The sequence below is a fragment of the Amyelois transitella genome, chromosome 4, assembly GCF_032362555.1.
Source record: "Amyelois transitella isolate CPQ chromosome 4, ilAmyTran1.1, whole genome shotgun sequence".
In the NCBI taxonomy this organism is placed as follows: Eukaryota; Metazoa; Arthropoda; class Insecta; order Lepidoptera; family Pyralidae; genus Amyelois; species Amyelois transitella.
Window position 1 is genome coordinate 4569602 of NC_083507.1, and position 14247 is coordinate 4583848.

Sequence of the window (14247 nt, forward strand, 5' to 3'; positions counted from 1 at the left end):
GGAAGATCTTCCGCCAGGCTAGGTGTTATGCCTGGGGAACCGCGGCTCCGACGGTGTTGTGTCGGAGGTTGTATAATTATATAGCTCCAATCCGTGAAATCTTTGGAATCGAGATTTAGATTCTTCGCTGCTATTGGTTGAGCGCGTCAATTTCTTAGCGATGATTGACAGTTGTTGTGAGATTGGATGTTGTGACGAGTGGCGCAGAGATGTCGCCACAAGTCCACTATCGATAGTTTATCGGTTCGATTTTTACAAATAGGTAGAAAAGTGAATTTAAAAATAAATATATAAGTAACAAACGTGATAATGGTACGGGTGCGCTAGTTCGATTCGCAATGGGTCAGTTTTCTTTAATTTTAATTGTAATTGCAAAACGGGTAGTGCACTTATTTAGTTAAAAAAAAACTTTTAAAAAAATATTCAGTTATGTACCAGCAGCTGAATTGGAAACAAGCTAACGATAGTTTAGCCTGCAGAGAAAGAAACATTCTGACGATGCGTGCCGTGTCCAGAAAAAGGTACCTACTGCCTTCCGCATGTGACGCAAAACCAGCCATCTAGCGACAGCCTCTTTAGATGGTGGTCGAAACTGTAGTATTATTATTAGCAGTATTAATATTCTTTTATAAATTCACTTTCTGCTGAATCTCTCAATAAGATCTCTCAGTAATAATGGTTATTTCGTATATATGGGACCTAACAAACTTAGTTAGACATGAAAGAAAACTGGCTGTTTTTAATCTAGCAGTCAAAATTGAGATATGAAAAAATTTTAAATTGAAAACAAGTGACCCGACGTCGAAAATCTAGAATTTTTTCCTGTACTAGAAGTTAAAAAAATTATAACAATGAAATACGGGTTTACTTCATATCGCCTACTAATTTTATTAGCATTTTTGTTTGGATATATATGTCTGTGTGCTAGTGAGAATGTTAAGAAAAGCATTGATGATCTGCAAGATGAAAGTAATGAAGGTAACGATGATACAAAGGAGTCATTAGATATAATGCCAGAAAATGAGAATACTGAACAAATAAATAGTAATAGTAACAACAGCAATAACTATAACAGTAACGAAAATGACAGTAATAATAAAAACAATAATTCCACAACATGCACTAGAAGAGCAAATTCTCAGATGCACGAGATACTTACAGCAAACCACAAACAATTCCCTTTTATGGCAGCTATTATGTCCCACCAGAATGACTATTTGTGTGCTGGTTCTGTGGTATCGAATGGTGTAATCTTGACTTCTGCAGAGTGTTTACAAAAGCCTGTCAATTATGTCCTGTTGAATACTACTAAAGCTAAAAAAGAAGATACTGCTGTTATGCTGTACATTAAGAATCGCGAAAAATTTCCTTCATTTGCCGGAAGTCGTGGAAAGGATATCGGTATTATTTTCACAGAAAAACATAACAACAGTGTGGCGTCAAAAATCAAATTAAGTAACATGACAAGTTTAAAAGGTCTTACAGATTTTGAAGGTCTTGGTTACGGTTTGAATACTGAAGTTAATCAAATAAAAGAGTTACAATATATAGGGGTAGAGTATCGTCCATTTGAGGATTACCCTGATTTATTGGAGGGTTACTTTGATTGCGTTGATACCAAAATCCCTACTTGCTTTAAAGATTTCGGTGGACCAGCAATTTTTGATAATGAATTAATAGGAGTTATTAGCTCCGGTCAAAATCAATGTACTAGTGAAATGTCTTCAAAGTATGCTGTAAGCAAGAAATTGGTAAGAGTTGTGCCTACCTACTCTTTTAAAGCTTGGCTAGAGGAGAAAATTGCAAAAGTTGAAGAGAAGCAACCTGCGGCACTTGCGACATATCCCTCCCAACCTGCAGTCAATAACGTTACTAGTAAGCTGACCAGTCATTTGCACAACAAAGGAGAAGGATACAAGCCCTCTGCTTTCCTATTTATAGTTTTTATTATAACTTTAATTGATATGTAATATTTAAGATTTTCCGTTGGTAACTTAATGTCAAAATTTCATGTGATGTCCTGAATAGAGTTATTGATAATATTCTGAATTTTTTTATTGCTCAAGATAGAGAAAAGTCTAAAATAAACATACATATAATCACGTCTATAATCTAAATCCCTTGCGGGGTAGACAGAGCCAACAGTCTTAAAAAGACGTGGCCTATCACGTTCAGCTGTGCTTATTGCTACTTTTATGATAATATCATGACGGCCTCTGTGGCGTAAAATCACAATCACATTGAAGAGTAATAGATACCCAAAGCATTGCATCCTGTTATTTTCATGACCAATATAGGCATGTGCTCCATCACAACACAACACACAAATTGCATACTTGCTTAGCCATGTGTTCTGTGTTTATGTTTACCCAGAGAATACTATGTGTCATATATTATAATTTAACATATACGATACCACATAGTGACTTAATTATAGAAGATCCAATCAAAACCTAAATTTGTGTAGTACATTGTATGCATATACAATAAATCGTGTGGCCGGCGCACGCGACCAACGATTTTTCAAATCGCGTTTATTCTCAGATTACTTGATAAATGTTGATTTATGTCTGAAATTAATTAAATAAATAAAAAAAAATATGTGCCTATAGCACTTTCGAATAATGAAGCTTTTTAATGGTGGAAGTAGTTCTTAATCGGGTTAGTAGCTTTTGAGTTTATTCGTTACAAACATACAAAAATACAAATTATTATTGTGAATGAGTTAAGGAACCATCTTATTCGAGGTTGTTTAAATAATTTTAATTTACCTCTTTTAAATTAATACAAGGAAAATTAGTTCATATTTATACATTATGTTCGTGAACAAGCATGCGTTTTGGGATGTTTAATTAACAGAGGACGGATTTAGCGTCTTCTCGTCGGAAATAGTTGGCAGCACTGGTGGGAACTGGTTGTGGTTGGTGTGTCAGTGTCAAATCAAATCTGTCGAATCAAATTAAAAATAGGTATATCGTATATATTAATTTATTTACTCTTTGGGTATATCAATATGACTACTAAGTGGGTACCTCTTTTTTAAAATAATATCTGTGAAATTTATGGAAAATGGAAATGCTGGTGTGAAGTGCATGGAATCTTTAAGAAACGAGATTTTGTGGCAAACATTAATTGATTTTGCTTATCGGCAAAAATCTGTGTTTTTTATAAAATTTAAATGAATCAGGAATCCGTAAATAAAGTATGTACTTACCTATGATTTTAAAGTAAAATCAATAGATGGTTAAAAAAAGATTATTACAGAATGTCATTGTCTTTTCCAAGTATACACATGTACATGTTCAATGCACTTTAAGCAATGCAATAATTTCATTTACCTTAGTCATACTAATAAATAGTTGTGGCATTTGTAGGGGAAGGATTTTCTTTTTCATTACATTGTCTTTATTACAATACGTGTCTTTTTATCTTAAGCATGGAAGAGGGCAGTGAGGGATCTTAATATGTCGAAATTACAGCTATTATCAATAACTTAATATTGTAGTGTAGAGTTCATGTAGGAAAATTCCTTACCCTTGCTGTAAAGGGGCCTGGAATCTGGCAATATGAATTATGGCTCCCAAAACTTATCTTTTTGTACTCCTAACATAGAGAGAGAGAATATATAACCAATAGCTATTTCGATGTACTAGCCACACCAATGGATCAGATAAAATCTATACTTAATATTATAAAGCTGAAGAGTTTGTTTGTTTGAACACGCTAATCTCAGGAACTACTGGTTCGAATTGAAAAATTCTTTTTGCGTTAAATAGACCATTTATTGAGGAAGGCCTTAGGCTATATAACATCACGCTGCGACCATAAGGAGTAAAGAAATAATGGAAAATTTGTAAAAATAACGGGGAAAATTATTCATCCTTAGGCTTCAATAATGCCAAAAATAACTATTCCATACGAACAAAGTTGCGGGCACAGCTAATATTTTTATATAAAATATGTTTTATATAAAAATACTAGCTGTGTTCAATGTTCTATGTCAAAAACAAACCCTGAATATGTTCAGGGTTTGTTTATGACATAGAACATTGTGCATAAATAATATAGAATTTTATTTTGCAGTCGGGGGGGCCTTCTATAACACCATCTGCAAGAAGGAGTATTCATAGCCACAACAATTGCATTTTTGCCCATACCCCCATAATGGGCAGATATGGATTAAAAAATGAAGAAGTGGTTAGAAGGAATGAACACAATACAAAATCTCTTAAAAAAGTTGATGAGGGATTTGATGAGGTTGATAATGTAATGAGGTAATTGAATTCTTTCTATTTTAAACAGACTTTAAAAAGGAAAAATTCGCAATTCAACTATATTTATTATGAATGTTAAAAAATATCACTGGCAGTAATAATCAGATTTGAAAAAAAATTTTTGCATACAGAAGAATAGAGTCCCTGTGTGGTCACATAGAAATTTTATTATGGCTGGTAATAATATTGGAAGATATTCCAGGGAATGCCTCAAACAAAAACAGAATAAGCTCTTAGTTGAGTTGTTAATATGTTACTAATGGTGTATATGGCAAAGATCTCACAAGGAAAAGGAATGAGCATTATATGTAAATGAACCCACAATATTAAAAAAATTAAAACAGACTTAAAAAAAAATGAAATTAACACTATATGTTGTACCAAGGCGATTAGTTTTTGTAGAAGTCTGCTTCCATTGTCTTTATTATATTTTTTCATTTTTGTCATCAATTCATATTATAAAATCTATTAATAATATGTTAGGGTGAATATTGTGATTTGAAAAAGGAATTGTATGTTGCCCATGTGGGAAATTATATTATGATTATATGTATAGTTCTTGTGGGAAGGAAAATTTACAGGATTTTTCTTTTTATATGGATGTACTCTAGTATAACATGAGAAGTGTTAATTAAGTAGGAAATTTAGTTCCAAAGCAAAAATCCAACAACCGCTTCAAATAGTGCTTCTAATTAAGTGACTCTGTCTACCGTGCCGTGTGGTTCCCGGCACCAATACAAAAAAGAATAGGACCACTCAATCTCTTTCCCTCGTAATCGGATGTCGTAAAGGGCGACTAAGGGATAAGCTTACAAACTTGGGATTTTTTTAGGCAATGGGTAAGCAACCTGTCACTATTTGAATCTCAATTCTATCATTAAAGCAAATAGCTGAATGTGGCCATTCAGTTTTTTTCAAGACTTTTGGCTCTGTCTGCCCCGCAAGGGATATGGACGTGACCATATGTATGTACTGTCTACCCCACAAGAGATAGACATGTGATATACATAATTGGCATGATAACAAATTTTGTTTTGGTGTTTAAATATTTAGTTCCATAACAACTTAAACCATCACATCAATAAACAAAAAACTGCCTGAGATATAATAAAATACATATCACATTAATGCCTCATACAAAATGACACCAAGTCGTGATGTCAAAGCTGTATTTGGTTTACATCCTAAACTTAATTTTTTTTGGCAGCTGACTCAATTTAGCATTTATGGATATGGATATTGCCTTATAGTTGTTCCATATTTTTTTTAACAATGAAGGCAAAGTTATTTTTAAATAATTTTAAAAATTAACTTTGGCACCTTATTTTGTATGAATATACTATAGAGTCAAAATTTAAACTTAAAATCATGTTATGTATTTTTATTTTATTTTCCCCTCCGGGAAAGAGGCGTGATTTTATGTATGTATGTATTTTATAAATGTATTCTATCATGTATGTACTAATTTATATTGGCGACTTCGTCAACATCCTAATAATGTGGGTGTTATTTATATGTTCTTAACCTCCTTCAATTTCTTTAAGTTTGTAAGTAAAGGTAAGTAATCTTTTAAAAATTTAAGTTACATTTTTATGTCTATAAATACATTTTAAATTATTTCACTAACTTAATTTTTTAATAGAGACATTTCATGATTGTTTACTTTTATTTAATTACCTTATCAAATCGAAAATAGAATTTAAGTGAATTTGTTTTCATTTCAGCAAACTTTGCAAACCATCTTCACCATTAAGGGTGACTCAGAAAACATCACCTAGGAGGTATTCCCTTAGTGTGGAAAATAGACAGGACCCTCCTGTTTCTGATGATGAATCTGATTTGAGGTAGGTATGCAAATATTGTATCTTACTGCACTTTGAATTGTGTTTAGTAAACCTTTTTCAGACTTAACAGTAATTTGTTTTTCTCATAACTAAATCGATCACTTTGAACTGTTTCTGTGGTTAATAAAATTTTTAACCGCCAATAATGTAATAACGATATGTGGCGTCATACGTGTGAAGTCACATATCGAGCAAATTTTCGTGTTTGCGCGTTTTTCTACGACACCGACACTTCTCATTCATTCAAGAAGTATTCAAAAATTAAAAAAAATTAATTTTGATCAATAACACATACAACTTATATAAAATAACGCAATGACTTGCTAAGTAGATGACGCCAGGCTACAAAATTTAAAGGTTTTTTTTAATTATGAATGTAAAACTATAAATCACTGAAAAAGGTTTTCCAATACTATTTACTTTCGAAAAAAAATCGAAAATAAATTAAATAAAAAAAAAGAAGCCCAAGCGTCAAGCATGTCTCATTTCCTTTGTTATAACATTTTCACAAATTTCTTTGTAAAAACATGCTTTTTAGCTCATTAACCACTTCGCCAATCACAAGTCAATTCATTTGCATAGGTATACACGTCATCAAATGTGGTTGAAATATGAGCTGTTAAAGTCTGTTTCTTTGCAGCAATGTACTTGCTAAGTCATTACCTGCAACTCTTCCATCAAATTGCAGTGGTGAGTTTGGAGACTGGTCAGTACAAAGTGATTTAATTAATTATTCCAACCAACGGCGTACACCAGAGTCTTGCCGAATTAACCATCACGAAGAACGCCCAAATAGAATATGCACAAAATATAATTATGAAGAGGAAAGAAGAGAAGAAGCAAGGGTCCAAAACAGTAGGAAGCCATCCAAATCTTTTTTATTTGTGCCTGCAGCTGCAGCCTTCGGTATTATAGCAACGTTGTTCAGTGGTTTACTCAGTGAATCACAATTATCAAACATAATTGTATATGATGAGTTTGAATATTACAACGATCTGAGTGATTTGGGCAGAAAATATAAGGTTACAGATGATACAATACTACAAGTGCAAACTGGTAACATTTTTTTTGTTTGAAAATAATTAGATTTTGTTAGTAACTTTTTAGGCGTAAGAATGGGATCAAAGATTATGTAGGTAATCACTAAGTGGCAGGTTCTACTATGTTGTATCCGAATGAAGCATGACAACAACAAACTAAAGACAGAGTAACTACTTTGTAGTATGTTTGTATTGTTACCTAAATTATTGTATATTGTAAGTGCCGTGTGGTTCCCGGCACCAATACAAAAAATAATGGGACCACTTCATCTCTTTCCGATTGATTTCGTAAAAGGCGACTAAAGGATAGGCTTACAAACTTGGGATTCTTTTTCTAGGCGATGGGCTAGCAACCTGTCACTATTTGATTCTCAATAATAACATTAAGCCAAATAGCTGAACGTGGCCTATCAGTCGTTTCAGGGCTGTTGACTCTGTCTTCCCCGCAAGGGAAGACATGATTATATGTATGTATTTTTATTATCAGCAAATATACACAACAAACTCACTTTCGCCTTTATAAGTTGCGAGTGGAAGAGGCATTCTTATTTATAGGAATCATTTTTGCAGGAATCTCAACAATTTATAAAAGACAAGATGCTGGTTCATTCGTTTTTGCATATAACAGCAATTCTGATAGATTTGATCCAGATCAGTTCAACAAGTTTATGGACGACATAGCTTTAAGTACCGCACGATATTTACGTAAGTACCTCACTTACCATCCTATCATTGGTATACATTTGAAGAAAATATAGGTGATATGACTTTTCTGTTAAATAATAAATTGAAGGTAGTGATAATTTCAAATTAGAAAAATTATACCTAACGTTTTCTGATTGGCGCGGTTTTTGGTTGGCATAAATGTTTAGCAAATGTACAAGGAGAGAGTCAAGGCAAAGAAACCGTTGAGCGGAAAGGCCGAGACGAACGTGCCTTGATCAAACGGGACATCCTAGCGAAACATCAGGTAAAGAGTGCCCGAAATTAACGAGCTTGTATGAAGAGAGTTATGAATGTGGACGGAGCGATAGAAGTGTAGGTACAGGGATCGTGGCAAATGGAAACATGCAGTCTCTGTCTACTCGGAACATAGGTATGATTTTACGTATGTATTGATATTTGAAACTAGCTTTGATTTGCAGCTTCACTCGTTTTAAATACAGGCCAAGTATGTAATAGGAGCCACGTGTTCCTACAGTTACCCATCACAGTAAAACAACCTTGTGTTATGAACGGCAACTGCCCACGCAACTTTTTTGTATTAATCTGATATTCTATTTTCAGGTAATGATAGTGCATCCGTAGGTCACACAACCGTTAACAGTTTAGCTTTAAAAATGGAGTCGCACAGTGAACTCATAAAAACGTACAAAGACGATGTGGACAGATCTGGAGTAATGTTGGTGAAAGAAATTGATACAGTGCCTTCCAAACTTGCCATGGCTTTTCATTACTATTGTGATGAATACAATCCGCTGGTTAGAAGAAGTGCTATATTTTTTACACTCAACATGGCGAAATGCTCTGATATGTCAGGTACTTTTGATACTTACATAAATTTTCTTGGTTGTTACATCTTGAGGTTATAGCATTTATATATAACTCGGGTGTGATGTTGTGCTGTAAAAGCGAGAGCGGAAACGGCAGACTAAAATTTTGGAAAACAATATCTTAACTCAGGTTTATAAAATTAAAAATTTCTATACTTAGTTTAGGCTGGGCGTTGTCGCTCAGTAACGGAAGAGTTTTATATGTATAGATTTCCTTTTACTTTTCAGATTCAAGGTCCATCTTTGCTCGAATAGAAAAATGTCTCAAGAAAAAATGGAATGGCGGTGTTCCCCAGGACAATATAGGGCCTCTTCTGACTAGAGTTGTGGCAAGTGTAATCGATGTCACTAATATTTAATCTTTTTCTATTTTTTAGACTTACATGAAATAACAGGTCTAATAATTTTTTAATGTTGCAGTATTCGAAATTATATTTATATACATTATTTAAGAATAATTTAAGTATTATGAAGGAATTAAATTATGTTATTACTACTTTACTTTCGTTTTGTGATATTGATACAGTACAATTTTCGGATATACATTTACGTACATACGTGAAAACTTAATTTTTCTACGCATTGTCCTTTGATCCCATCTGCAATTATAACACATTCGAATTCACGATTATACTACTTCATAAATATTTCAGGGTTGTGTGAATACACGGGGAACGTTTTCTCTGTAAACGTTATATAACTAAGATGAAAAGTTATCCCGACAAGTTTTCAAATTTGAACTGGATTTTAACAAAACAAACTCATTTCCAGTTTTAGCATATTTTGTATGAAACATAATTTTAATCATATATGCTTGGTCCATTAATGTTTAAGTATCCTGTGCATATAAGCCATTTAGGACCACCGTAGACCCTGGCGAGCTTCGACTGGTGGTTACATCTATGTGGTTTGATGTATCGTCTAGTTTCAGGACCCGTTACTAAACTCTTCATAATTTTCATATTTCGGTCGCTGAGCGTACCCTCTGCTAATTGACGCAATAGTGGCAAATATTCTGGCTTTGACAATTCCGCCGCAATACGAGATACCTGGAATAGTAACAAATAGAAACTTTGATTCATTACAAAAAAAAAGTTAATGTCAATTGAAAATTTATATCAAGCACTGCTTCAAAACTTTGAAACAGAGGTTAATGCGATTAAATAAACGTATTTAAGAATTTCTACTTTGTTTTGCCGAAATCAATGAAGACAAGCTTCACTCGTTTATTTTAGTTACATAAAATCTCAATAGATGGCGTTAGAACTCACTACGATTATTTTTTCGCATGTAATTGTATAACAACCGGCAACTCTATTAATTTATAGATTTAGATAATTGTATTTTCCATTGGTTATGCGGGCAACAGCTATTCTGTAAAGTCGCCTATGTTCTATTTATTTTTGAGATGCATTATAAAAACGTTGCAATTAAGTGTTTATTGTTACTGCAATGACCCATTCATCAACACTGATTAAATCTGATAATAATTCGAATTTTGTGGCACTTCCCATTAAAAATAGAAAGGGGATACTGACTGCGCTGCGATTGTAAGATTCAAAACAAAAAAAGTTAAATATAAAGTATGAATATACTTACAACAAACTTTAGTTGGCCATCTGATAAGGGACTCGTTATCGGTCCCAGCAATAAAACACTACTGTTCGTTGCTAAACTATCAGGATCCACTGATATAAGTTCATCACTAACATTACTTTTGATTTCATCATTTACAATCAAAAATATGTAGTCATTAGGCGCCGTTTCCGGTTCCCTGGACTTGAAATGATATCTAGAAGGTTTTATAGGATTGCTTTTCTTACAGCATAAAGTTTTTAATTGTGATACGAGAACGTCAAAAAGCTGTCCCTTTTTGTCCATATCTTCGGTGCTTTGATCTACATTCAACGTTTGTGGGTAGTTATATAGGAAGTTGTTTAATTTTTGTAATGCATTGTAATTATGGTCATTATTACTCCCGACAGTGTCTACTGCCTTATGATCCAATTTAAAAAAAGCTCCTGGAGAGCCTTCTTTTTCAACATTTGAAACCTTGTTTCGGATTTTATACGACTTATTGTCTGACTGTAATTTTATTGGATTTATTTCAGATTTAAATTTGGTAGATTGTGTGCTATAAACTATTTTGGCAACATCATTTAAATCGTACTCTGCTTTACTGGGTTGATTATTTAGCAATTTTATCAATTCATCATCTGACAATTTTGAAATGAGATATGCTACATCATCATCTGAAAAAAAAACTAACTAAACATGCAAAGAAGATAAGAATGATTGCTTAAGTATTAAGAACAACCCGGATAAAAGAGACTTATAGGTAAATAATCATGACCCCGATGGCCATATAACTATTCTGAGTTCAGGAAAGCATTTATATGGTCATTTAAATCATTAAAACGCGAAGCTCAAGACCGAGCGGGATGGCGACGCACTGTGGATGCCCTTTGCCCCAGCTAGGGGACATAGGATCTTAAGTCAAATAAGTCAAGGTCTGCTAAATGTTCGAACCTTCATAGATGTAATCATACCTGGATCTTTAACAATTGTGTTTTTTGGCAAAGATTTTTCTTTGGGATAGTAGGATTTCGAGTATATTAAATCCGTTAAAACATTTTCAGCATTATTCTTGTCGAAAAAGAACGATCGTCTATTTAATGAAGACATAGATAGTGTCCTTTGTGACTGAAACAAAATCAATACGTTGTAAATTATTAATAACGTTATTTTGTTTCTCAGCACATCCTTGTTATATAGATGGGTTTGAGGTAGAGACTACATATATCTTTCCACTTACATAAATTGCTTCTTTATCTCCCAATGATTAGTCATATTAGATTTAAAACTAATTATAGAGTCATTCAAACCACAACTAGGCACTGAGCAGCTCATGTTTTATTTATCTGATATGATCACTTTCATCTAAAGGGGCTTCAGAAGGACTGGCCGTATACATATGACTTTTTCCTTATCTTCTTTCTCCTACCCCCGTTGATTGACACGCGCGACGCTGCTTTTATCGCTGTTTCGCTTTTTATTATGACGTAAAAAGGGACGGTCATAGTTGTCGCGAGATAAAAGCAGCGTCGCGCGTGCCATGACTACGGGCGCTGGCGTTAATCCTGATCCCACCTCACATCTCAGAGGAACCATTACTGCATGATACTGGGTAGAGTAATTCAGGTTTTTACACAAAGTGATTGCCGTCAGACCTCCGTAACCTTTGCAGGGAAACACATATTTGATCATGGTCAAGCTGCACTAGATGAATGTGATTTAAGCCTGTTAAACAGCTTTTTACCACATCCATTGGAAAAAGATTAAGTGGTCCTGATATAAATCATAATATCTACATACCGAAAAAGCCACGTATATAATACAGTAAATAGAAGACCACCTTGCAACCATGACTGACGTTTTTAATATTAAATCTCGAATTCACAGATTTTAATTTCACGGGTGAATGCTCACACAATTTCCCCAATCAAACCTAGTCTAATAGCTTTTTGCATGGTATCTTTTAGAATTAACAATGCAAGAAAGATCGTAAAATCTTTGTTTACAATCTCGCTTGATAAGATGTAGTTTAAATTCTTTTTTTCGTTTATTCTAACTGAATCATTCATTCTACGCTAAAGATTTCATCCAAATAAACGATCATATAACGCATACGGTTCTAATAAATCCATATCTAGCAATATGCCCGTACATATACCTACCTACATACATATAATTACGTCTAGACACCTAGCGGGGTAGACAGAGTCAACAGTCTTGAAAAGACTGATAGGCCTCGTTCAGCTGTTTGGCATAATGATAGAATTGAGATTGAAATAATGACAGATTGCTAGCCCATCGCCTAAAAGAAGTTTATAAGCCTACGGCAAGATGGTGGGCAATTCCTTCATCTTGATGGGGTAACATGGAAACAATAACCTGTAGTACCTGCATATAAGAAACAATGTTAAAATAAGAAAGAACGTATTTAGTAATAATTTGTAATTCAAAAGCAGTAATTGTTCCGTGACATGTTGTACAGTTGCATTCGATATGTAACATTCACACCGAAACCATCATCGATAGACATAATCCATATAAAACCAGCACTTATTAACAGACAGAACAAACCAATTTGGATGCTGCCTCTCTTCCCGTATGGATAAAAAAGCGAGAAAATTTTAATAACCTGTAGTGTAGAAAGATAGATTAAAAAAAATCTTTACTGTACCATAAGGCTGCGTTTCCACCAGAGATGTGGGATGGAAATGTGTTGTGCGAGGTTGTCCAGGTGCTGTGAAAATGTGTGGCGGTTTCCACCAAAGCTTTGCGATGAAAATGTGTTTACGAGGATGTGTAGCGGAGCTGTGAAAATGCGGATTATGTGTGGTGCGATGATGCATTGTGAAGCTGTGAAATGTGTCGACGAGGGTGCGGTGTAGTGGGAGTGGAATAACGCGAACGCCTCCCTGCCGCTGACGTTTCACTTTGCTGTCAGCGCTTGTAGTCGTACGCACTTCTACTTCCAACAAACTCCGTCTATGGACTGGCTGGTACAATATGCACAAACCTCGTAACACTTCCTTTTCAACACACATCCTTCGCACACATTCCTCGCTTGTTTTGTATGCGCAAAAATCTAGCTCCGCTTAGCCGTTTCCACCAAAGCTGTGCTGACCGACGTGAGGTAAATAAAACGATTCTATTGGTTCTTTACAAACACATCCCTCGCTATGCATCCTCCCACAACTCTGGTGGAAACGCAGCCTAAGAGTAAAACATACAAAACAGACAGAGATGGTACAAAGGCGGACTTATCGCTAATGCAATCTCTTCCAGTCAACCTTGAATGAAAGGAAATCAGTTGGTGATGTATGTTTCAAATTATCTTCTAAAACTTATTTCTTGTGTCCGTTTTCGAAAAAATAAGATAATTTACAAAAAAAAACGATTTTTTCTAAAGGAATGTATGAATATTGTTCTCGGCGGGGATCAGATGAACATGATCTTAAAATGTGAATTTGCACGTCATTAATACTATGATGGTGTTTTTTTAATATAATCCGAAAAAATATCACTTGTAATCGGCATACATAAAATCTTGCCTTTTTCCTGGAGGGGTAGGCAGAGACTACATCTTTCCACTTGCCACGATCTCTGCATTCTTCCTTCGCTTCATCCACATTCATAACTCTCTTCTTGCAAGCTTTGCCAGGACGCCCTTATTTGATCAAGATACGTTAGTCTAGGCCTTCCCACTCCGACTTTTCCCTCCACACTCTCCTTGTATATATGCTTAGTCAACCTGCCTTCACTCATCCTCTCGACATGACCAAACCATCTTAACATACCTTTTTCTATTCCTGTTAACTTCATCTTGTAATCTACACCGATACTAAATACTCGGAAGGCTAAAGGGCTTGTGTCCATAACAGTAATAACTGCTAAACGAAACCATAATGAACCAAAAATTTACTGTCAATGTCATGTCCATGCATCAATTTTAGAATCACAACACAAC

General features: G+C 34.5%; 3 protein-coding genes across 7 annotated transcripts; 2 read left to right on the top strand and 1 right to left on the bottom strand.

Annotated features, from left to right (window-relative positions):
* Positions 1-842: 842 nt before the first annotated feature.
* On the top strand, positions 843-2399 carry LOC106129321 (TNF receptor-associated factor family protein DDB_G0272098). Its single transcript, XM_060954709.1, has 2 exons — positions 843-1875; positions 2374-2399. Exons 1-2 carry the CDS (start codon positions 852-854, stop codon positions 2397-2399), a joined length of 1050 nt encoding a protein of 349 aa, XP_060810692.1. The 5' UTR covers positions 843-851.
* A 492-nt stretch (positions 2400-2891) lies between these two features.
* On the top strand, positions 2892-9207 carry LOC106129448 (uncharacterized). Of its 4 annotated transcripts, none has more exons than XM_013328010.2 (7): positions 2892-2969; positions 4084-4274; positions 5999-6118; positions 6759-7174; positions 7729-7863; positions 8446-8697; positions 8940-9207. In XM_013328010.2, exons 2-7 carry the CDS (start codon positions 4165-4167, stop codon positions 9068-9070), a joined length of 1164 nt encoding a protein of 387 aa, XP_013183464.2. In that variant the 5' UTR covers positions 2892-2969; positions 4084-4164; the 3' UTR covers positions 9071-9207. The 4 variants fall into 4 exon arrangements, with proteins under 4 accessions (XP_013183464.2, XP_013183463.2, XP_013183461.2 ...); XM_013328009.2 differs by having other exon boundaries at positions 2940-3024; XM_013328007.2 differs by lacking the exon at positions 2892-2969 and adding an exon at positions 2976-3202.
* A 95-nt stretch (positions 9208-9302) lies between these two features.
* On the bottom strand, positions 9303-14221 carry LOC106129322 (uncharacterized). 2 transcript variants are annotated; one of them, XM_060954398.1, is made up of 4 exons: positions 14078-14221; positions 11261-11414; positions 10311-10963; positions 9303-9760 (listed from the first exon to the last, which is right to left on the bottom strand). In XM_060954398.1, the coding sequence occupies exons 2-4, from the start codon at positions 11394-11396 to the stop codon at positions 9512-9514; spliced, it is 1038 nt and encodes a 345-aa protein (XP_060810381.1). In that variant the 5' UTR covers positions 11397-11414; positions 14078-14221; the 3' UTR covers positions 9303-9511. The 2 variants fall into 2 exon arrangements, with proteins under 2 accessions (XP_060810381.1, XP_060810379.1); XM_060954396.1 differs by lacking the exon at positions 14078-14221 and adding an exon at positions 12087-12439.
* Between the last annotated feature and the right edge of the window lie 26 nt (positions 14222-14247).